The following is a 24,990-nucleotide window of genomic DNA, read 5'->3' on the forward strand; positions in this document are numbered from 1 at the left end:
TGCCTTTACTAGTCAATCAAGGAGAAGGTTGTGGTTGGCTAAGGTTTGTTCCTTTTTATCTTTCAACGATGTGTAGAGAGAAGATGCCAACTTTCGTCACAAAAAAAAAAAAAAGCCTGATTCAGATAAATAATTCGTGCCAAATATGAATTCTCTTTCTGACTCAATAACCTACATGTAAACAATATCCTAATCACAGTTGCCAAAGAGCATGGTATATGGTGCAGATCAGGGCTGGGCTGCTGGGGGTTCTCAGGGGTTCGGGAGAACCTCTAGCTAAGATTCTGTGCAGTTCAGAGAACCCCCAAATCCCACTCCTGGCTGGCCCCGCCCACCCTGCCCCGCCCCTCTGAGGAGTTCCCACATGGCCCATTTTGGATACAGGTAAGTGCAGGGCACATGCGGAGGCTCAAGTAGGGTGAAAAACGGGCCTAACGGAAGTTTGAGAAGGCCGGAAATGGGCGTGTTTCCAGCCTCCAGAGGGCCTCCGGAGCCTGGGGAGGCCGTTTTCACCCTCCCGGAGGCTCAAGGAATGCCTCCAGAACTCGGGGAGGGCAAAAATGCCCCCCCACTGCCACTGTGGTGCAGGAGGCAGACTAGGCCACGCCCTCCCAGCAACCGTGCAGAGAACCCCTTGCTAAAATTTTTGAAGCCCAACCCTGGTGCAGATCAGTTAAACACTGATAGGGCACCATCCAGATGAAGCCTGAAAGAGGGGAAAATCTCTTTGGATTTCTTGCCTGGAAATCTGTAGTTTTACACTAGAAGGCAGAGAGAATCCACCGGCTCAGTTTTGGCCTTCTAGGAAACGATGGCCTTTTGCATGACAAAACGGACCTCCCGCCCACAAAAACGTCTTCGGTTTGCTTCATTCCAAATTAGAGAAATGTTTGCTTTGACCAAATCCACAAAAGAAAAGCATCATCGTTTGGTGGAACGTATATTTTTTTCCCCCCAAGGAAAAGTCCTAAAAAATAAAACACTTTTGTATTTTCTTCTTCACAGCTCAGCCAACATATGTTCTCGTACCTGTGTTTTGCGGAGCTGCGATGCTTTGGCCTCTGATTGCTTAAGGACCACCGAGAAGGACTTTCTTTAAAGCAGAGGGAATCCAACCTCAGCAACTTTTAAGACTCGCAGACTTCAACTCCCAGAATTCTCCAGGCCAACATGGAAGGCTGGCTAGGGAATGCTGGGAGTTGAAGTCCACAAGTCTTCAAAGTTGCCGAGGTTGGACGCCCCTGCTTTAAAGGATTAAAATGCATTCTTGCATTTGAAATCAGCTGCTGAAGAGGAACCGTGTCGAGCAGTTGCTGAATGCACCTTCGGAAGTGTCCTTCAAATTTTTACAAGAGCTTTGTGTGAATGAATGCAAGCTGACAGACACAACAATGTGGAGCCCATCTCTCAGTACAGAAAGCAAAATTATTTCTCCTTATGCTTCCTCCTCAACTCTCCATCTTGACATGGGTACAAGAAACAAGACGGCTTAAATAAATAAAAAGGATCTGGAACAAAGACTTCAAAGCAGACATTTTAAAAATCCCTTGGTGAGCTGAGGCAAGTTCCTGGGTTGCGGCTCAATCTGTTGTTGCCTTTTTTTTGTTTTGTTTTGCTGTGGACATTTACACACGAGAGCAGTTCAAGCTCCCTTGATGTGGGTCTCCATTGGTATCTCTGCAAGATACAGATAGCCCTTTAAGCAGAGCGACAGCTCTCCCTTGAGTAACTACTTGAAGCTGCAAAGGTCAAAGGATACGACAACCACCACCAGAGAAGAGGCCATCAAGCTGAAACAAGGAAAGGAACAAAACGTGACTCAAGAATGGCCAACCATGGCAACTTTATGACCTGTGGACTTCCAACTCCCAGAATTCTTTAGCCAGATATTCTGGGAAGTCAAAATCCACAAGTTGCAAAGTCGCCATCGTTGTGGCCAACGATGGCCACATGGGGGAACTCGTCCTACACAAAGGGAGTTAGCACCTGAGTGAGCTGCACACAAGGCCCTTCCATGCCTGCACGCACAACAAGCTTCCTGTCTCGTCTCCTCAAACAAACTCATCCTGTCGCACGCCGGGGCGGCCCGTTCTCCGCCAAAGTAGCAGCGTGGGTAGGGGGGGGGAAGCATGTGCCCAAGTCCACTTGCCAACGAAAGAGAGATCCTGCAAAGGGACCCTTTGGGTGGAAAACAAGCAACAATGCTCTGTTTGGCAGCCGGCTTGAAGACTCGCCCGGGGGTGGGGGTGGGGGGAAAGCCGGCCAACTGCATTCTTGCCGAGAAAAATAACACAACAGTTCCTCCATGCCAGAACAAATAGGCCATTTGTGCCAAGACTAGTTAAAGATCAGCTCCAAAGGAGCTTCCTACGTCTTCCCCGCTCCCGCCAAAGAGAGGCAGGCAAACAAATAAGGAGCCAGGAAAATGCCTAGAAAGATGCATGAATCCAGGAGGGCCAGAGTGGATTTTCCCACAATGCCTCAGTGCCGGAAAAGCCCAATTGCTCCATCACATTCTGGCCCTTCCTTAGTGACGTTCCTGATTCCATCCAGTGCTTAAGAGTTCAGTCGGCACCGTGTTTCTCCTCTCGCTACGCCAGATGTTTCTTTCTTCCGTAAAAATCTGGAGATGATGAATATATATAATTCTCTATATATTCATTCTCTATGTACATATATTGCACGCAATCCTCTGGCCACGTGTGTTCCCGCCTGCTAGTAGAACCGTTTCCGTTTCTCATCTGACTCGGACCGATATTCGCGAGAGCCGATGCCTTTCTGAAGGTTGATGAGGGAATCCTTCATCTGTAAAGCAAAGACACCAGGGGTGAAATCAGTGGTGGGATTCAAATAATTTAACAACCGGTTCTCTGCCTAATGACCAGCTGGGTAGGCGTGGCTCAGTGGACATGTGACCGTGTGGGCATGGCCAACTCAACATCACTTACATCGATGGGCGCATCACCTTAGCTGTTACAATGTAATAAGGGTTAACCAGAGAGGCAGTTTCTGTAAGCAGGGCAATAAAGATTAGGCTAGAAACAACACCAGAATGTTTCCTTCCTGCCTTCCTTACAGGATTAGCCCTGTTAAGTGGGAAAAAACAAAATAAGTTTTCTTCCAACAACCGGTTCTCCCTGCTTAGAAAGTTAACAACTGTTTCTCCCGAATAGGTGTGAATTGGCTGAATCCCACCACTGGGTGAAATCCAGCAGGTTCTGACAGGTTCTGGAGAACTGGTAGCGGAAATTTTGAGTAGTTCAGAGAACCTGTAGAAGAAATTTTGAGTAGTTCAGAGAACCGGCAAATACCACCTCTGGCTGGCCCCAAATACAATACCCTTCCCCTGGAGTGGGGTGGGAATGGAGATTTTGTGCTATCCTTCCCCTGGAGTGGAGTGGGAATGGAGATTTTGCGGTATCCTTCCCCTGGAGTGGGGTGGAAATGGAGATTTTGAGGTATCTTTCCCCTGGAGTGGGGTGGGAATGGAGACTTTGCAGTATCCTTCTCGCAGAAGTGGGGAGGGAAAGGGGATTTTGCAGTATCCTTCCCCTGGAGTGGGGTGGGAATGGAGACTTTGCAGTAACCTTTCCCTGGAGTGGGGTGGGAATGGAGATTTTGCAATATCCTTCCCCTGCCACGCCCACCAAGTCATGCCATGCCATGCCATGCCCACCAAGCCACGCCCACAGAACCGGTAGTAAAAAAAAAATTGAATTCCACCACTGCCCACACAACCTGTGGCTTCTCCTCTAGGTTGGAGGTAGCTCTCACCTGATCTAAAAGAACCACTGATGATTTGATGATCTCTCGCCATTTTTGGAGCTCTGTGTCATGATATTTCTGCTGGGACTCTAATAACTGGGCCCACTCAGTCTGAGATTGGGGTAACCTGTTGGGAGACCAAGAAGCAGAAGAAAAAAAAAATGAAAGCACTCGAAGCCAGCTGGGAACCCTTTCTTACGGCCAAAATTTCCCCGGCATTATTTATTTTTATTTATTTTATTTTATTTTTCAATTTATATACCGCCCTTCTCCCTGAGGACTCAGGGCGGTGCACAGCCAGAATTAAAAACATGAAATACAAATATTAAAAACAATTAAAATCTATATAAATTTGGCCCAAAATTTAAAAAACCACAAACCAATTAAACATTTAAAAATTTTTTTAAAAATTTCTTCCTAAGCCAGCCCGGTTTGCTGGAAAAAGTGGGTTTTAAGGGCACGGCGGAAGGCGCTGAGGTCTTGGATTCTCCTTATCTCTGGGGGAAGCTGATTCCAGAGGGTAGGTGCCCCCACAGAGAAGGCTCTCCCCCTGGGGGTCACCAGCCTACACTGTTTGGCTGATGGCACCCTGAGGAGGCCCTCTCTGTGGGAGCGCACGGGTCGCTGGGAGGTCGTCGGTAGCAGCAGGCGGTCTCGAAGATAGCTAGGCCCGATGCCATGGAGCGCATAGGGCAGGGTATCTTGCATGCCAACTTGAGCTCCTTGAGGAAACCCTGGTGAGTAAATTTGGTTTGGTCTGGTTTGGTTCTGCAACCCCACAAGGCGGAATCCTCCGTCTGCATCCGTTACCTTTCCTGTAAACGCAGTCCTTGCCATGCCGTCAAAGTCTGAGTGGTATATTCCAGCATCCACAGCTTGTAAAACAGCAACAGATTAAGGATGACCAAAAGCACCAAACTGAGGAAAAATGGAGAAGGGGAAGGGAAAAAAAAAGAATTATGGACAAGCAGCAGCCATTCTTCTTTCCTGTCCCATCATTTATTTATTTATTTTTTCTTTCATGGCTGCAATCAAGACCCTCGGAGGGGCTTCCAACAATAAAGCGTCGGCAATTTTGCATCACAAAAACACGGTCCCTGAAAGCATGGCTCAAAAATCATAAAATAAGGACTCAAAAAGCGATCGACGCAGGCGGTGACATGGATGACAGAAAGGGTCTCCGCAAAACAGCTCTGTTGGTCATGGTTGCCTGAAGCCTTACGAGGTAGGAGGGGAACAAATTTTGGGGGAGTGGGCAGGAGTTCTTTCACACCCTTGGCACAGTTACAACAGACTTCACAAGGAGAACGCAAGCTCTGAGGATCCATGCCATGGAGTATTTGAAAATCTGTGGGAAGGTCGCCATTGCTCTGGCATGGAGAAGGAAGAGGTGCTAATTGTCAGGTTTCGCTATCGTCTCAAATAAATTGCATTTTCCAAACAGATAGTCTTTGACGAAATCTTTCATTTATTTAAGCACGACAACCTGTCCCCGATCATATCGAAACCTGACAGAAAGCCAACACTGACTTCCTGACCCCAAACCTTCCCTTTCCGTTCCCCAATTCTCTGCGTCTCATTGGCCATCTTCCAAATCACTCTCCCCATATCTATTACTTCAGCTCCCAGGAATGTCCCCCCTCCCAACCCATCTCCTAGGGGATAATATCTTCAGGGAAAATAAGTAGGTGAAGAGTCAAGCGTCCTCTTGCCAGCTGCCCCCTCTTCTCCTCCTTATGTCAACACTGGAACGAATGTAGTTTGAAGTGCTGACACTAATCATATCTTCTTCCTAACTTCTCCCTAAAGGTTGCCAGAATTACACTCTGTTGTAGCCTCCGAAATAGGAGTGGGCAACGATGACAAATTTATGACCTGTAGACTTCAATTCCCAGAATTGTTCTGACCTAGGCGTTCCCAAGAGCATGAAGCAGACTCTTTGTCCCGACAAAAATCCCTTCAAGGGTGAATTTTACAGTCACCGACCTTATCTGGCTTGGAGAGCTGCCAGGCCGATATCTTCAAAACTTGGCAAGGAGTCTCGGAGAGTCACAAATCAATTAGGCAAACTAATTGTCTCCTGCAAACTCCCCTCCCCTTTTGCTCCTCTTTTATTTCTGCTGGGAGGGGCCATTCACCGTCCACCTGTGGCCTTACTCCTGAGTCAACCCTTGTTCCTTAGCTGTTCCCTTCTCCTGGCAGCTCTGGGCATGCGCACACTGGGAACAGGCTCCAGCTGTTCTTCTACCCCACCGATGTCTGACTCCGAAAGCAGCTGATAACTGGCATACGGCCCTGGCCCCATCTCTGCCTCCGACACAGAGCCCTCATCAGAGCCTTCCCCAGACTCCAGGACTGGCCCATGCTCCTCTCCAACCTCCTCACTGTCTGAATCTGCTGCCTGCTCCGCTGGCGGGCCACAACTCCTGAGCCAGCCATGCTGAGAATTGAAATCCATGGGACATAAAAAATTTGCAGGCCTTCGGGAATGTGCAATAATGGCCACTTTTAGGCCAGCCTTAACATTTTTACTCTAGTGTTTTTCAAACCTGCCAATTTTAAGATGTGGAACCCCCGGAATTCCCCAGACAGTATGCCGAAGACATGTGGACTTCAACTTTAAAACTTGTGGACTTCAACCCCTGGAATTCCCCATAGCTGGCTGGGGAATTCTGGGATTTGATGGCCACAAGTTTTAAAGTTGCCAAGTTTTATCTAGGGTTTTAACTTTTGTTTGTGACTGGGTTTGATTGTCTGTTTGGGGGTCCTTTTTTTTTTTTTGTCTGGTCCTTATTTGTCATGGTTCATCACTCAGAGATGTTTTGAGCCTGGCAATGGGGTGTGTGCTTTCTAAAATATAAAGGAAGAAAAAAAAATACAGATGGAAAGAGGTAGGCTTGGAACTCTCTTCATAAGAGCCGCGATGGTGCAGTGGTTAGAATGCAGTACTGCAGGCTACTTCTGCTAACTGCCGGCTGACTGCCGTTTGGCAGTTCGAATCTCACCAGGCTCAATGTTGACTCAGCCTTCCGTCCTTCCGAGGTGAGTAAAATGAGGACCCAGATTGTTGGGGGCAAATATGCTAACTCTGTAAACCACTTAGGTCTGGAAAGCAGTATAAAGCGGTATTATATTATATAAAGCGAGCCTTGGTAGTACAGTGGTTTAATGCACCCTGTAATTAACACAGCTGCCTGCAATTTCTGCAGGTTCAAATCTTACCAGGCTCAGGATTGACTCAGCCTTCCATCCTTTCTAAGGTAGGTTAAATGAGGACCCAGTTTGTGGGGGCAATAAGCTGACTTTGTATAAATATACAAAAGTATGAAGGCTATTGCTTAACGCATTGTAAGCCGCCCTGAGTCTCCGGAGAAGGGCGGCATATAAATCAAATATATATATATATATATATATATATATATATATATATATATATATATATATATATATATATATATATATATGTCTAAGTGCTATGTGTTAAAGAAGGGAGGGAGGGAGGGAGGGAAGGAAGGAAGGAAGGGAGGGAGGGAGGGAGGGAGGGAGGGAGAAAGGAAGGAAGGAAGGAAGGAAGGAAGGAAGGAAGGAAGGAAGGAAGGAAGGGCCGTGGTAACACAGTGGTTAGAATGCAGTATTGCAGGCTAACTCACTGCTCTCTCCAGCAGTTCGATCCTGACTGGCTCAAGGTTGACTCAGCCTACCATCCTTCCATGGTGGATAAAATGAGGATCCAGATTGTTGGGGGCAAATATGCTGACTCTGTAAACCGCTTAGGTCTGGAAAGCAGTATAAAGTGGTATATAAGTCTAAGTGCTATGTGTTAAAGAAGGGAGGGAGGGCGGGAGGGAAGGAAGGAAGGAAGGAAGGAAGGAAGGAAGGAAGGAAGGAAGGAAGGAGGGAGGGAGGGAGGGAGGGAAGGAAGGAAGGAAGGAAGGAAGGAAGGAAGGAAGGAAGGGCCGTGGTAACACAGTGGTTAGAACGAAGTATTGCAGGCTAACTCACTGCTCTCTCCAGCAGTTCGATCCTGACTGGCTCAAGGTTGACTCAGCCTACCATCCTTCCATGATGGGTAAAATGAGGATCCAGATTGTGGGGGGCAAGAGGCTGACTCTGTAAACCGCTTAGAGAGGGCTGTAAAAGCACTGTGAAGCGGTATATAGGTCTAAGTGCTAGTGCTATTTGTATTCAGTTTGAAGAACAGAAAAGAACACAAGGGGTAATTTTTTTTTAAAAAAAGGGAAAAGCCAAAATAAATAATAAAAGCTTCAGCCCAAGAATGGAGAACCAGCAAATCTAAGTCGAGATCAGGCAGCCAGAGTAAAAGACAGCCAGTTTTACCAACCGAGATGCAAAAAGAGAGAAAGAGGCAGAAAAGAAGGACAGCGATAAAAAGGGAAAGAAGCCAATACCTGAAACAAATCCTAATGGGAGCAGGAAAGAGAAAAGATGGGGGGGGGAAGCAAAGATTAGGAGAGGAGAACATCACAAGGGAAGTTCTGAAGGACAGAGTACAGAGCAGGGAAATCACAGAGTGACAAAGTAGCAGGAAAGCACCCAACTTCGAGAAACCAGCAAAAGCAGGGGTGGGCTTCAAAAATTTTAGCAAGGGGTACTCTGCCCGGTTGCTGGGTGGGCGTGGCCATGGTGGGTGTGGCCTAGTCGGCCTCCTGCACCACAGCAGAGGGAGTGTTTTTGCCCTCCCCAGGCTTCGGAGGCTTTCCTTGAGCCTCCAGGAGGGCAAAAAGAGCCTCCCCAAGCTCCGGAGGCCCGTTTCTGGCCTTCCTGAGCTTCCAGTAGGCCTGGTTTCACCCTCCTCGAGCCTCCGTGCGCGCCCTGCACTTACCTGCATCCAAAACGGGCTGTGTGGGGACTCCTGGGAGGGGCGGGGTGGGGTGGGCAGGGCCAGTCAGGAGTGGGATTTGGGGGTTCTCCGAACTGCACAGAATCTCAGCTAGAGGTTCTCCCGAATCCCTACAAACCCCCAGCAGCCCACCTCTGAGCAGAGCCCGAATCAGAGTTAGACCCATCAGCATGACAAATATTAGAAGAACAGGTTGACCAGGACACCTCTCAAGGAGAAGGCAAGCTCTAAGGATTCATGCCATGGAGTATTTGAAAATCTGTGGGAAGGCCACCCCTGCCCTCTGGCATGGAGAAAGGGAGAGGTGCTAATCCATAGCTTCTTCCTAACTTCCCCCAAAAGGTTGTCAGAACCCTACAAAGGTTGTCAGAATTCTATTGTAGTCTCCGAAACAGGAGTGGGCAACGGTGACAAATGGACGACCTGTGGACTTCACTTCCCAGAATTCCCTGAGCCAGCCATGTTGAGAATTGAAGTCCACGGGACATAAAATTGCCCATTCCTGTTATAGCCTAAGCCCTTGATGGCGAAACTATGGCATGCGTGCCAGAGGTGGCACGCAGTGCCCACTCTGCTGGCACGTGCGCCGTCGCTACAGGTCAGATCTCCGTGGCGTTTCTTTCATGAGCTTCTGTTTCCCTGCAAACGACGAAACAGAAGCTCACGAAAGAAAAAGATCTTACCTCTTGCTGCGCTGCTGGTGTTGGGATGCCCGGCCTCCCACCAGCCAGCTGGTTTTCATGCTTTCTGCTGTGCATGCAAGCATGTCTCTGCATGGGGGCGCACATCTCCGTGTATGCACACATTTGATTCTTGACGAACGTATCTTTTCTTTTATGTACACCGAGAGCAGATGCACCAAGTCAAATTCCTTGTGTGTCCAATCACACTTGGCCAATAAAGAATTGAATTCTATTCTATTCTATTCTATTCTATTCTATTCTATTCTATTCTATTCTATTCTATTCTATTCTATTCTATTCTATTCTATTCTATTCTATTCTATTCCATTCCATTCCATTCCATTCCATTCTATTCCATTCCATTCCTTATTCTATTCTGTTCCGTTCCGTCCCGTCCTGTCCCGTCCCATCCCATTCCTTATTCTATTCTATTCTATTCTATTCTATTCTATTCTATTCTATTCTATTCTATTCTATTCTATTCATGCACACGCGTGCACACATTCGTGCACACGTGCGCACCTTTCAGTTTGGGCACACACACGCGCGCAGTTTGGTCACTCGGTGTCTAAAAGGTTCGCCATCACTGGCCTAAGCCGGCCATTTTTATTTCTACATGTTCTCCTCTAATTCCAGCCTCGGCCACCAAACTCAGACCAATCAACTCCCAATTTGCATATAAAAAGCCTGAAACACGAAAGCAATCAAGATAACGATAAAAATGTCTTAAATAGTAAAACAATCAAGGTGTGGTGCAGTAGTAGGTTCCTCCCGGTTCAGCCGAGCTGGTAGCAGTCACCGAACCGGCTCTCTTTGTTCGGGAGCTGAGCCCCCCTCCGCTCCCCCACCCTCCCCCCGCAGTATTCTTACCTTTTGTTTGGCCCCACCCCCAATCTATTGCTGCCTCCCGAGTCCCAGCTGATTGGCTAGGAGGAAAAAAAACTGTTTAAACTCTTGCCGCGGGGCTTCAAAGGGCCGCCATTCAGCTGATCAGTGTTAAAAGGCAGTGTGGTGGTAGACCAGGGCCTCCAAAAACAAATGAGTAGACTGGTGCCTCCAAAAACAAATGAGTAGACTAGTGCCCCAAAAAACAAATGAGTAGACCGGTGCCTCCAAAAACAAATGAATAGACCGTTGCTTCCAAAAATAAATGGGAAGACCAGTGCCTCCAAAAACAAATGAGTAGACCGGTGCCTCCAAAAACAAATGAGTAGACCGGTGCCTCCAAAAACAAATGGGTAGACTGGTGCCTCCAAAAACAAATGAGTAGACCAGTGCTTCCAAAAACAAATGAGTAGACCGGTGCCTCCAAAAACAAATGAGTAGACCGGTGCCTCCAAAAACAAATTAGTAGACCGGTACAGCTCTGCAAGCAGTTAAAAGCCTGGTAGACCAGTACCTCTCTAAATCCTAAAGAACTGTCACATGATCATCAAGCCACACCCACAAAATAAACCACGCCCACAGAACCAGTAGTAAAAAAAAATTAGAACCCACCCCTGGTGTAGTGCGAAAATTAAGGTGGTATGCCAAGGTTATGTTGGGAGAGCTATTGGCGTGCATGAAGACAATAATGTTTTCAAATGATGCATTGCTGGGACATTTCGTACCAGCAGGTGACGCTGTTGGGAGGCTGGAGTTCGAAAAGACGCTCAAATTGTACCCACAGGGAGTTATATCAATGTTGGCTTATCCATAACTCTGATGATGACTTGCCTTTTTGATTGCCTTGACTTGTGAAATGAAAAAGAGCAAGACCGGGAAAGAAACACAGCACAAATCCATCGCAGAAAGAAAGGAACAAAGAATGAAGAATGAAGGAGTTACTTACACACAACTAATAACGAGCAGTAATTTGGAGACACTCTGCAAGTGGAAGCTGCTGGAACTTTCTTCAGGGATGTGCCGTGTTTGAGTGGAACCTGAAAAGGAGCAGATGTGGTTGACTGAAGGGACACCTTCAGCGGACGTTCTTTCCCCCATCCTGTCCTCTCAAAGCTAGTTCTGCAAGGAACAACTTCGGGCTGTCTTTCAAGCATGGTGAAGATCTATCGCATGTGACTGTCAAGCTTCGAAGTGTATTCAGGCTGCTTTCACTTTTACTGCTTCTCAGTTTGCCAACGAACTATGGGGGGAAGGGGAAGGGGAGTTGTAAAAAATCCCCTTGTAGATTGTAAAAATCAAGCAGTCAAGTCATGAGAACCAAGGTCGAGTCAGCAGGTGGTTGCCAGAGGTTCAAGACATCTTCTCATAACAATATTGGGACACTCCATTGGACAACGTGACCTGCACTAATAGGACGGAGGGAGGATTCTATACTTTAATTATATTGAATTGCCCGAGAATTAGCCAGAGTTGGTTTTGCTTTCATTCCGTGCTGAAATGATGTACTCAATAAAGTTTTGCATTAAGAGATTGGATCGTCTCAACAATGCTAGCTTGTTTGGGGTTCATCAGTCGGAACCTTGACAGTAATTCGGTCAAGGGAGTTTCCTGTCACAAAGGCACCCTGGAATCAGGCCAGGGAACAATGAAAATGTGTCTTCAGCTGCCAAAGTGTCCAACAGAAATTAACAGACTTCTCTAGACTTCTTGAGAATCTCTATAGACAATGAACTGGAGGTATCTCAACCTTCCTTTAGTTCAGAGGTCTTCAAACTTAGCAGCTTTAAGACTTGTGGACTTCAACTCCCAGAAGAGTTGAAGTCCACAAGTCTTAAAGCTGCCAAGTTTGAAGACCTCTGCTTTAGATATGTAATCCTCCAAGAAGTATAATTCAGTCTACCACTGAAGATGCCTGTGCTACACCCTTGGTGAAACCATAAAGTTGGAGCTCTTCCTGTCCCATCAACCCCGCTACGCTTCATCTTTTGGAAGTGGTCATGCCATACCTGCCACACGTTTGATTCGACCTACAACCTCCTCATCTGTGGGAGTGGTAACGGGGCTCAGTACTTCCTCCAGATGAGGCACCCTCAAGTGTGTATGGGGCCGTTTCCTCCGCCGTACTATGGATTGTTTGTTCGCCTTCTCTTTGGGTGACTGTCTGTGAAGTTCTGCTAGATACAAACTTTCAGTTTTGGTCAATTCACTCTCTGCCGGGGAGAAGACAAGGGAGGAAGAAGCTTGGTGAAAAGGCAGTGATCTCTTCCCAACCTCCATTCTAGGTCAGAGTGGAGGCAATTATTTTGTAGGTGACACAACAATATTCTATTCTATTTCTCTCTCTGGGCACACTGAGAATTTATCTGCTGAACAAAACTCCACATTGGTGATAGGAAGGGCATCCGGCCATTAAAACATTCTGCTAGCTCCATTCAGTTGCTCAGACTCCACCCCACAAGGTATTATGGGGTTGTTAAAAGGAGATGATGATGACGACAATATTCTAAAAAGCATCAACAATCAGGGTCAGCTTGATCCTGTAAATTAGTGAAGCCAACTGAACGGAGGTGAACCTAATTTTTGGAAGACTTGGGAGGAAGGAATTGAAGATATAATGAGCACCATTCTGAAGGCTTACAGGTTCTTTGTTTTTCCACCTAAATTAAATAGGCAGATTGTTAACAAATCTCGGCAGTGTAATCCAGGAATATTCCATAGGAGGCAAATCAGAACCTGCAGGCTCGGTGACAAACTCTATTTGCTAGGTCAGCACCAGCATTAGTACTTCAAGAGTATTAGGAGCCTTGGTAGTACAGTGGTTTAAAGCATCCTGTTATTAACACAGCTGCCTGCAATTACTGCAGGTTCGAATCTTACCAGGCTCAAGGTTGACTCAGCCTTCCATCCTTTCTAAGGTAGGTTAAATGAGGACCCAGTTTATGGGGGCAATAAGCTGACTTTGTATAAATATACAAAAGGATGAAGGCTATTGCTTAATGCATTGTAAGCCGCCCTGAGTCTCCGGAGAAGGGTGGCATATAAATTAAAAAAGCAAAAGCAAAAGCAAAGTAAAGACAATTATTGAAGCTTCTCTGGACTCTCTCTTTGGTGGTCTCAGCTGCACTGTGAGCTGAACGATTTTATTCCACATGGTTTGCTCTTCAATGCTTGATAAGAAGACTAATTATGGAATTGAAGTATGAAGGCTATTGCTTAACGCATTGTAAGCCGCCCTGAGTCTCCGGAGAAGAGCGGCATATAAATCAAATAAAAAAAAAAAAAGAGAGAGAGAGCAGAAGTGATCCATCTGTTCAATGATTCCTTGTTCTGATAGCTCTTATGCATCTCTTTGAAAAAGTGCTGATGTATTAGACCGCAGAGCTAAAATCTTAATATGAATTCTTATTTATCAACCTAGAACTTTTAAGAAGTCTCCAGGTTTATCTTAGAGCAGGAGTGTCCAACCATGGCTGGCTGGGGAATTCTGGGAACTGAAGTCCACCAGTCTGAAAGTTGGCTTAAGATGGACATCCCTGATCTAGAGATTGACCGTTGACTCCGACAAGTCCATCTCCATGCCCTACAAATGAAAAGGTGAAGAAGGTCATTCCATTGGACAGGTTCTTTAGCCTCTCACCTAAGTGGCGAAAATAGTCATCAAGACCACTCCAGAAGTTCTTCTCAATGAAGGATTTCACTAGACCCCATGGCTGTTTTCTGTAACGTAGCTCTGTAGAAACCCTGAAATGAAAAATTGTAGAGATGAAAAGAATCTCAAAGACCTTCTAAGATCACTGTAGCTTCCCTAATAGTTGGCTGTCCAGGTGCTACTAAGAAACAAGCCAGCATCTTCAAAGTATCTAAAGGTAAAGGTTCCCCTTGCACATATGTGCTAGTCGTTCCCGACTCTAGGGGGCGGTGCTCATCTCCATTTCAAAGCCGAAGAGCCAGCTCTGTCCGAGGACGTCTCCGTGGTCATGTGGCCGTCATGACTCAATGCCAAAGGCGCACGGAACGCTGTTACCTTCCCACCAAAGGTGGTCCCTATTTTTCTACTTCCATTTCTTACGTGCTTTTGAATTGCTAGGTTGGCAGAAGCTGGGACAAGTAATGGGAGCTCACCCCGTTACGCGGCACTAGGGATTCGAACCGCTGAACTTCTGACCTTTCAATCGACAAACTCAGCATCTTAGCCACTGAGCCACCACATCCCTTCAAAGTCTCTACTCAGGTTTAGTCGGCTCAAATCTGTTGCCCTGAAAATTTTCGTACCAGTTTCGTTCTTTCTGCTCTAAATCGTTATCCAAAGTAGCTTCTTCTTCTTTGAAAAATTGATGGCTGAGTTACAGAGATGATATTAAAAAAAAAATGATCCCGATCTTTACAGAAATGGCTCAGGAGCTACCGTATATACTCGAGTATCAGCCCAGTTTTTCAGCACATTTTTTATGCTGAAAAAAGGCCCCCTCGGCTTATACTCGGGTGAGGAAAAAATGCCTCTTTTCCTGCAACCCGTTTTGGCTCCCAGGGGCTGCAGGGAGGCTTGCTAAGGCCAAAATGGGGTGTGAGGGGGGTGTCTACCAAGACTCTCTGCAGCCCCCTGGAAGCAAAAACGGGCTGGGGGTGGGAGCTTCAAGGGAGAAAGAAACAAAGAAATCCTCACTGTTTAGGGCTTTTCTTCCTCCTATCAAAGACCTTCTGAGGTTCTTCACAGAAAGGGAGAAAGGAGAAAGGGAGGGAGAAAGAAAGAAAGAAAGAGACAAAGAAAGAAAGAGAAAAAAAGAAAAAGGAAGAGAGAGAGAGAGAGAGAATGCAGGTATCTCTTAACAGAGGCTTGAACTTACCTGAAATTAGATCAAGCCCTACATCACTTAACCCAATGTATCAGATTAAATTGTTATTGAATTATTTTTGGTATATATACTACTATTCTCTTGTGTGATTTAGTTATAGTGTAAAACTAGTCTACTGTGTCTCAAAATAAAAGGGAGATCAAAAATCCAATTAGTGCCATGTAAATTCTTGGAATCCCCAAAGACCTTTCCCATTGTATTTATTAAACAAATTTATAGAGCTACCCAACTCATAATACAGTGACTTTATCGCTTTCGTGTTCATTTCATGTAGTTCTCAACTCTATTTCCTCCACCAAAATTCTATTATAAATAATATTACCACACATTACAGCTCTAATTTTGTGTATTTGCGCCAGTAATTTTCAGAAAAAGGTTTAGTCCTCTCTTACGTAGTTATTTAGAAGTAGCTTCATATGTAAAGTTTACTTTTACCATTAAAAAATGTTTTGTTGTATTATATGATTGCAAAAGCCTTTTAGCAGTTTCATGTAACAGGAAATACCCAGTAACAATTTTGAAAGTAGTTGTCGTAGCCAAAAACATTGAACCTACTGAGGCCTCAATTAATGTAATTTTATTGGCATCTATTTTTATTCTGAAATTTACCAGTAGCTCTGCATTTTGCAGAGTCCCTTGGGAGTTGGGCGGCATAGAAATGCGACAAAATAAATAAATAAATGAATAAATTTGCCACCCTAGGCTTATACTCGAGTCAATAAATTTTCCCAGTTTTTTTTGTGGTAAATTAGGTGCCTCAGCTTATATTCGGGTCGGCTTATACTCGAGTATATACGGTACTAAAAATTACTTTCAGAAATGTACTGTTCTTAGGTGACAGAAACAGACACCAACCCAAGACAGAATTTCAGACAGAAGCCATCAAACATAAACAGCACATGTTAATGTCACAGCCTACGGTTAAGGGAAAACTCACCTGAGTCGACATTTGTTCCTAGCAACACGTGTCAATGTGTAACGATTAATTGTGTAGAAATAATCGTGGTAGGGAACATCGTGAGTTAGCACCTCGGCATCTATAACATAGCACTCGCTTTCCTGGCTGGCTTTGTACATTGTCTGGGGAGAGGAGAAAAGCAGTACCATAAATGGTTACAGATTGGTCTACCAAGGAGGACACAAGAGCAATAGCACTTAGACTTATATACTGCTTCACAGTGCTTTGCAGCCCTCTCTAAGTGGTTTACAGAGTCAACCTCTTGCCCCCAACAATCTGGGTCCTTGTTTCACCGACCTCGGAAGGATGGAAGGCTGAGTCAACCTTGAGCTGGTCAGGATCAAACTCCTGGCAATGGGCAGAGTTGGCCTGCAATACTGCCTTCTAACCACTGGGAAGGGAAGGGAAGGGAAGGGAGGGAGGGAGGAAAGAAGGAAAGAAGGAAGGAAGGAAGGAAGGAAGGAAGGAAGGAAGGGAAGGAAGGAAGGAAGGAAGGAAGGAAGGAAGGAAGGGAAGGGAAGGAAGGAAGGAAGGAAGGAAGGAAGGAAGGAAGGAAGGAAGGAAGGAAGGAAGGAAAGTAGCTATACCACTTAGATTTATATACTACTTCACAGTGCTTTGCAGCTCTCTCTAAGTGGTTTTACAGAGTCAACCTCTTGCCCCCAACAATCTGGGTCTTCATTTTACCGACCTCGGAAGGACGGAAGGCTGAGTCAACCTTGAGAGATTCTTGAGAGAGCCTGGAGAGATTCGAACTGCCAAATTACAGGCAGCAGGCAGGCAGCAGAAGTAGCCTGCAGTACTGCATTCTAACCACTGCGTGGCTCTTCGCGGGACAACGTCCCTATTTCAAGAAGAACCTCAACTGATAAGCCTTCCAAAGCTAAAACCGAGCTCTTACCTGAGTTTCAGTAACGGTGGCAGTTTTTGGAGCCAGGGGATTTGTGAGGGTGATGGTGTACAGAATAACTCTGCTTTGATTGCCAGTTTCTTCCTTCTTCCACGGATGAAAAATAACATCTAAGGAGAAGGGGAAGCGAAGGATGATTTTTTTTTGCAGGGGGGAGAGGGGGAATGTTGCATCTTAGAAGGGAGGAGATAAAGTTTCAGTTCCCAAGGGAAAGAAAAAAAAAATATTCTCCCACGGCCAACTCCAAAGATCAAGTGTTGCCGTTGACCCCACCTCCACTTTAGCTGGTTGATCCAACACAACAGACACAGGACGTGATTGTTTAGCACGAGTCCTCAACTTGGCTCGGTTCCATTTAATTCAAAGGACCACTTCTCGCTCCCTCCTTTTTTAAAAAAAATAAAACCGATGCTGAGCCATAGATCAGGGGGGTCTCCAACCTTGGCAACTTTAAGCCTGGAGGACTTCAACTCCCAGAATTTTGGGTAATTCTGGCTGGGGAATTCTGGGAGTTGAAGTCCGCCAGGCTTAAAGTTGCCAAGGTTGGAGACCCCTTCCATAGATAACTGTTCTTGGAAAGACTTGGCTTTCTTCTGAATTCTTTCAGATCCAGAGATTGAAAGGCAACATTAAGAGGAGGACACAAGGGTCAAAAAAAAAATACCTCCCAAATTTGATATGAATCTCAGGAATCTTAAAAAAAAAAAACATCTTAAACAAAGCCTCTACGCTATACTTTATTTTGATTTATTTTTTTCGAAACCAAGTTTTTTTCTCTCTCTATCTTGTACTACGATTTGCTCCATTTCAGCCAAAGCAACACAAAAAAAGAAAGAAAGAAAGAAAGAAAGAAAGAAAGAAAGAAAGAAAGAAAGAAAGAAAGAAAGAAAGAAAGAAAGAAAGAAAATTTGGAAAGTTCTGAGATATCCGTAAAACAAAGTCAGTAAAATGGTAAAATGGTCTTTTAAGCCTCTGGAGATTCTCAAGTCCTCTGGGTCGTGCTTTGTTCCGAAGGTGCTTTTTCAAAAGACGGTTGGACTTCCTTGGTTTTTTTTCCCCTTGAAGATGTTTCGCTACTCATCCAAGAAGCTTCTTCCGAGATGTGTGGAGGTGAAGAAGCTTCTTGCATGAGAAGCGAAACGTCTTCGAGGAAAAACGAAGTCCAGTTGCCCTTTGAAAAAGCACCTTTGCGATGGTCCTTAAGTGTATTTTGCAGGACTTTAATACAGGGGTGAAATCCAAATTTTTTAACTACCGGTTCTGGGGGTGTGGAGTGGTGGGCGTGGTGTGGCTTGGTGGGCAGGGCAGGGGAAAGATACGGCAAAATCTCCATTCCCACCTTATTCCAGGGGAAGGATACTGTAAAATCTCCATTCCCTCCCTGCTCCAGGGGAAGGATACTGTAAAATCTCCATTCCCACTCCTCTCCAGGGGAAGGTTACTGCAAAATCCCCATTCCCTGCCCACTCCTGGGGGAAGGATACTGCAAAATCCTCATTCCCTCCCCACTCCAGGGGAAGGATACTTCAAAATCTCCATTCCCACCCCACTCCAGGGGAAGGATATTGCAAAATCCCCATTCCCACCCCACTCCAGGGGAAGGATACTTCAAAATCTCCATTCCCACCCCTCTCCAGGGGAAGGTTACTACAAAATCCCCATTCCCTCCCCACTCCTGGGGGAAGGATACTGCAAAATCCCCATTCCCTCCCCACTCCAGAGGAAGGATATTTCAAAATCTCCATTACCACCCCACTCCAGGGGAAGGATACTGCAAAATCCTCATTCCCTCCTGACTCCTGGGGGAAGGATACTGCAAAATCCCCATTCACTCTGGGACCAGCCAGAGATGGTATTTGCCGGTTCTCTGAATTTCTCAAAATTTCCGCTACTGGTTCGGGCGAACCTGTCCGAACCTGCTGGATTTCACCCCTGCTTTAATATGTTTAATATGTAATATACAGTATTCAGTATTCAGCCAGTTCGGAAAGATTCGCCCGAACCGGTAGCAGAAATCAACTCTATGCCATCCTATTTGGGCATGTTTTTAAGGCGGAAGGCGCGCACGCCAGAAAAACACATGCAAAGAAGTCCGGGCACATACGTGGACAGGGCATGGTGGAGGCGCATGCACAATTACGAACCGGTAGGGAAAGTAAGTGAATAGCACCCCTGGTAATATATAAAGAAAGAAGTCCTGTTGGGATTTTAAAAGATCGTAGATAGCTAAAAGTAATAATCATGTTGATTGTGTCCAGGGACTTAAAGAACCTAAGAGGATTGTAAGCAACTTGCTAAACTTTCTCAGAGGATTGCATTTCTCTGGGGAATCCACCAGAATAAATAGAAAGCTGATTCCATTTCTGAAGCCCAATCTAGTTAAATCCCTTTTACAATAAACTGAGCTTCTTGAAGAAATAATCCAATGCTAATTGTGTAAACAGGGAAAATATTTTTTCTTGCAGGTGAAAAAAGGCTATTTTCTACAACTACGGCTCCCCCCCCCATAGTGAATGTTTATTCAAATAATCTAAACATGACCACAATAAAACAGGAACATTTCAAAAATCAATTCACAGAAAATCTTATTCATGCCTCTTTACTTCTATATAACTACCGTATTTTTTGGAGTATAAGACGCACCGGAGTATAAGACGCACCTACCTTTTTTTGTGAGGAAAAGAAGAAAAAGAAATCTCCCTCTGCCTCTGCCCAATTTTGCCTCGCTGCAGCAAATATCAAACAGCCTGCTTTACTTTCATTTTCGTTTTAAGCATAGCTTGATTAGCACAAGGGGAAAAAAAAACCTGCTCCAGCAATTTACCTCCTTTCAGCACAAAACAGCTGAGAGTAAATCAGCTGAGAGTCGGGAGGCGATCCAATCAACTTGTGCTAACTAGGCTGTGCTGAAGCTTAAAGGAGCTGTTTTTTCTTGCTGTTTGCTTGCAAGGAGGTAACTGCTGCGAGGCAGAGGCCAAAGGGTGGGGGCCAGTGGGCCTTATTCGGTGTATAAGATGCACCTAAATTTTCACCCCCTTTTAGGGGGGAAAAAGGTGCGTTTTATACTCTGAAAAATACGGTATATTAGAAGTACTGTCTAATCTATAATATTGTCAAAGAAGAGAACGAAGCAATGCAGGAAATTCAGAATGAAGTGAGATCTCATTGTTGCTTGAGCCAGGGATTTAAAATTTTTAAAAAATGAATTTTAGGAGGGTTCGGGTCCCCCCCAATCACATTCCCAATCTAAATTTTTGGAACATAAATCTTTGAAACTGTTGTATTTTGGAGGTTAAAAAGGTTTATACATTGGAGAAGTCCTGGTCCATTCACACAACATGAAAAGCTTTGCAAATAAGATAGAAAAACACACGGCACCATATTTGTATCTACAATATGTTGGAAATCCAACATGGGTGAGATGAAGCCAGCTGAAAGACAAGGCTGCTTACAGTATACAGACAGTCCTCAATTTATGACCACAATTGAGCCCAAAACTTCTGGCGCTAAGTGAGTTTTGCCCCATTTTACGACCTTTTTTTTTTGCCACATTTGTTAAGTGAACCAGTGGAGTTGTTAAATTAGTAACATGGTTGTTAAGTGAAGCTGGTTTCCCCATAGACTTTGCTCGTCAAAAGGCCGCAAAAGGGAGTCACGTGACCTTGGGACACTGCAATTGTCATAAATATGAATTAGTTGTCGAGCGTCCGAATGTTGATCATGTGACTATGGGAATGCCACAACGGTCGTAAGTGTGAAAAATGGTCATTAAGTCACTTTTTTCACTTTTTTCAGTGCTGTTGTAACAGTCACTAAAAAAAAATGGTTGTAGATCGTGGTCTACCTGTATGTGCTGATGAGGGCTTACCAGAAAACCGTCGTTGCTCCATGAAATCCCTTAAGAACTGAGAGTTCGTGAAGAGCAGATCATAGAGCTTATCCACGCTAAAGTTGAAGACTTCATTCATGTATTGTCGTCCATTCAGATCATCATAAAAGGCCTGGACCTCCCCTGAAGGACAAAGTGGAAAGCTAACAGGTCAAACTCCTAGGAGACGTATCTGGACAAAGCAATAAGCAGAGGATTTTAACTCCCTATAAAAAAAAATAACACTGATGCTCCAATACTGGAAACAGATTTAGGTCCAAACAGCTAAGCTCAACTCTGTTCAAAAAGTGAACCATCAATTCAAAAGCTTTAGAGGTCTTCAGGACAACATCATCATCATCGTATTTTAACAACCCCGTAATCCCTTGCGGGGTAGAGTCTGGGTAACTGAATGGAGCTGAGTGTTTACTGGCCGGATGCCCTTCCTGTCACCAATGCAGAGTGATATTCATTGTGCCGAGAGAGAAATATTTGCCTCTACCTAGGATCAAACTCACAACCTCCTGATTGTGAGGCGAGAGCTCCACTTCTAGACCACCGCACCACTCTGTCTTCAGGACAATAGGACCCACCAAAAATGCATCATTATGAACACTACCATTCAAGATGCTTCTTCACACCTCAACTTTCTTTCAATAATATCAAACTTTTCTCTAGCTTAATTCTTACTATGGAATTTGCCACAAGAATATTCACGGAGCCTGTAACCATTAACCTAAAAATACAGATTGCCTAAGTAATTCAACACAGAAATAGTAATCCACAGGATTTCCTGTTTCTCAGAAAAAAATAAGATGAGAATACAGAGATGCTGAATATAAAGTGACAGGGAACTCTTTAACTTGGAAACCCAAGTCAACTGGGTCAACTATGGTATCGAAAAAGGGTAAGACACAGAAAGACAATAAACCTTAACCCCACCATGACACCTGTGGATGCCAGCCAAGCACCTTCATCATGAGTCTCGGAGGAGTCACTGAGTTCAGTTGGAATGTCCTCATTGTCATTGAAATCCAGAGAAGGAGAATTCACAGGGGCGATGATGTCAATCTTGTCTCCAATGAGGTTTGCAATTGTCATCTCCTTCTCAGCCAGTGTGTCCAGAACCTCTTCTTCTTCAGGAACTACCCCTTCATACTAGAAGGATATGAAGAAGAACATCAATCATTGTTACCTTGGGAAAGCTGGAGGGAAGGGGAAGAGGAGGAACAGGGAGAGGATGAAGAGGAGGAGGAGGAGGAGGGAGAGGAAGAGAAGGAAGAGGAAGAAAAGGAAGGAGGAGGAAGAGGAGGAGGAGGAGGAAGGGGGAGGAGGAGGAGGAGGAGGAGGAGGAGGAGGAGGAGGAGGAGGAAGAGGAAGAAGAAGAAGAAGAAGAAGAAGAAGAAGAAGAAGAAGAAGAAGAAGAAGAAGAAGAAGAAGAAGAAGAACAACAACAACAACAACAACAACAACAACAACAACAACAACAACAACAACAACAACAACTTAGTAGTAGTTCTTTCTCCAGTACTAAAACTGTGGCCCAGCTCCCTTTGATGTGAGCATTTAGAAACCAAAACCCAAATTTAAAATCCATAACTGGTAGACTCCATGAATAGCGGGCACTTCTCTTCCAGGTGCAAATTAGAGATTTAAAAAAAAGAAAGGAAGAAATACCCACCGGGATCGGAGCTTCATTGTTTGTTGTAGGAGTCAACGTGCTGCTGTTGGTAAGAGACTTCTTGGGAAGCTGAGGGCTCACTTCAGCTTTGACCTCCGTGCTACTTTTGGAGGAGCTGTCGTTGACTTCGTTTTCTTCCACAGGGATCTCCTCACAGTAACTAAAAAAAAAAAAGCAAAATCCAGGTGAATTGGATCAATTCCATAATTAGTCTTCTTATCAAGCATTGAAGAGCAAACCATGTGGAATAAAATCGTTCAGCTCACAGTGCAGCTGAGACCACCAAAGAGAGAGTCCAGAGAAGCTTCAATAATTGTCTTTACTTTGCTTTTGCTTTTGCTTTTTTAATTTATATGCCGCCCTTCTCCGGAGACTCAGGGCGGCTTACAATGCGTTAAGCAATAGCCTTCATACTTTTGTATATTTATACAAAGTCAGCTAATTGCCCCCACAAACTGGGTCCTCATTTCACCTACCTTTGAAAGGATGGAAGGCTGAGTCAACCTTGAGCTTGGTGAGATTCGAACTTGCAGTAATTGCAAGCAGCAGATGTTAATCTGTTCATAACAGTGCTTTTGTCCACTGTACTACAGGCTCTTGACTTTGACACACCTATTTTCTAGCCATTTTCCATTCCAGAACATCTACATACTTTCTCACATCTCTCATGGGCTTAACGCAGGGGTGGGCTTCAAAAATTTTAGCAAGGGGTTCTCTGCCCAGTTGCTGGATGGGTGTGGACATGGTGGACGTGGCTAGTTGGCCTCTTGCACCATGGGGGGGGGGGTGTTTTTGCCCTCCCTGGGCTCCGGAGACTTTCCTCTAGCCTCCGGGAGGGTGAAAACAGCCTCCCACGCTCCAGAGGCCCTCTGGAGGCTGGAAATGGGCCTGTTTCCGGCCTTCCCAAACTTCTGGTAGGCTCATTTTTCGCCCTATCCGAGCCTCCGCGCACACCCTGCACTTATCTGCATCTAAAACGGGCCACGTCGGGAGGGGCAGGGTGGGCGGGGCCAGCCAGGAGTGGGATTTGGGGGGTCCTCCGAACTGCACAGAATCTTATCTAGAGGTTCTCCTGAACTCCTGTGAACCCCCAGCAGCTCACCCCTGGCTTCAAGTATGTTAGAGATGGGATGAACAATGAGAAGGTCTTCTGAAATTCTGGCTGGGGAATTCTGGGAGTTGGAAGTCCGCTCAGCTTAAAAGTTACAAAGGTTGAGTAACACCGCACTGGCATACCGAGGATATCTCTGGTTTTGTGAGCATTAATGATTGCCGTTTTCCAGTCTTGTTTTCTTGGCTTGCTTTAGGCAGAAGAGCTTACCCCATGGTGTTGAAATCCTCATCAGGGGGAACGTAATCTTCATCATCGCTCGTCAACCCCAGCTCGTTGCCGTAACACTGATGTACAAAATGCCAAAGCTCCTTTGGACACAAGGGCTGGAGAGGAACAAAGCAATGAATCAGTATCTCCCATGGAAAGCAACGGACGACATCCCTGATACTTTGCTCCTAAGAGTTTTAAGAATATGGCTACCCAAACATCCATGGAGCTTCTCGATTATCCAGGTCATGGTTGTCCCAAAGGTGCTTTTTCAAGAGGCAACTGGACTTTCTGGTTTTTCTTTGAAGACGTCCAGTTGCCTCTGGAAAAAGCACCTTTGGGACAATCATGATCCGGATGACCGAGAAGCTCCATAGACATTGAGCTATGCAACAGAGCTGAAGAAGCTTCTTGGATGAGAAGCAAAACATCTTTCAAAGAAAACCAGAAAATCCAGTTGCCTCTGGAAAAAGCACCTTTGGAACAGGGCTACCCAAATGGATGTTGTGAAGTGTGCGGATTTGCAAAACAAGAAAAAAAAATATATGTTCACAGCATGGCAACATGACATTGGAAACCTCATCCTCAACCCACTCTCTTGCAGGAAGCTACCCACAATGGATCTGCAGTTTCAGCATCTCGTCCTCCGCCTTTTGTTTTTAAATGCATATGATAATTATCCAGGAACAAAAAAACAATTTGAATTGCAGCTGTGTTGTGTGTATGTGTGTGTATGTGTTTGTTGATTCATCCCTGGACGGCATTAGACTGACTGCAAGGCTTGCGTTGTTGCAGAGGTTGATACCCTTTTCTAAAATTAGCAGGTGAAAAAGATTAAACCCATCGGAAGGATGGATATTGAACCCAAACTGAGAAGCTTATTGGGGTGAAATCATCAGCAATTTTAGGAGTTCTCAGATCACTTCGAAGAAGCAAGAAGAGAGGTGAAAACAGAAGACTGGAAGAGACAAAGTAGGTTTCCTCCACAAACTTGGACATGTCAGTCTGAGTCCTGCACATTTTATTTATTTTATTTTATTTATTTCATTTATTTGTCAAACACTTATAAGATTACAGATATAAGTATAAACATGATTATGAATACAGGATAAGGATACGAATAAATGGGGACAGTAGGACATGGACGATAGGCACATTGTTTATTTTTATTTTTATTTTATTATTCATATTTCCATGCCACCCAC

General features: G+C 45.0%; 1 protein-coding gene across 3 annotated transcripts in view; it reads right to left on the reverse strand.

Moving 5' to 3' along the window:
- Positions 1 to 580: 580 nt before the first annotated feature.
- Positions 581 to 24,990, reverse strand: part of GRAMD1B (GRAM domain containing 1B) — a 209,590-nt gene continuing 185,180 nt past the window's right edge. For all 3 annotated transcript variants that reach the window (XM_070952207.1, XM_070952208.1, XM_070952209.1), the window contains 12 exons: positions 23,786 to 23,901; positions 22,465 to 22,624; positions 21,755 to 21,941; positions 20,784 to 20,927; positions 16,907 to 17,025; positions 15,985 to 16,127; positions 13,832 to 13,935; positions 12,201 to 12,404; positions 11,141 to 11,231; positions 4,576 to 4,683; positions 3,775 to 3,892; positions 581 to 2,805 (listed from right to left, as the gene is read on the reverse strand). In XM_070952207.1, the coding sequence (XP_070808308.1) occupies positions 2,716 to 2,805; positions 3,775 to 3,892; positions 4,576 to 4,683; positions 11,141 to 11,231; positions 12,201 to 12,404; positions 13,832 to 13,935; positions 15,985 to 16,127; positions 16,907 to 17,025; positions 20,784 to 20,927; positions 21,755 to 21,941; positions 22,465 to 22,624; positions 23,786 to 23,901 (1,584 nt within the window). In that variant the 3' untranslated portion in view covers positions 581 to 2,715. The remainder of the gene's footprint in view (positions 2,806 to 3,774; positions 3,893 to 4,575; positions 4,684 to 11,140; positions 11,232 to 12,200; positions 12,405 to 13,831; positions 13,936 to 15,984; positions 16,128 to 16,906; positions 17,026 to 20,783; positions 20,928 to 21,754; positions 21,942 to 22,464; positions 22,625 to 23,785; positions 23,902 to 24,990) is intronic.

This window comes from Pituophis catenifer, unplaced genomic scaffold (assembly GCF_029215685.1).
Source record: "Pituophis catenifer annectens isolate HBS135680 unplaced genomic scaffold, rPitCat1.0.hap2 SCAF_12, whole genome shotgun sequence".
Lineage (NCBI taxonomy): Eukaryota > Metazoa > Chordata > Lepidosauria > Squamata > Colubridae > Pituophis > Pituophis catenifer.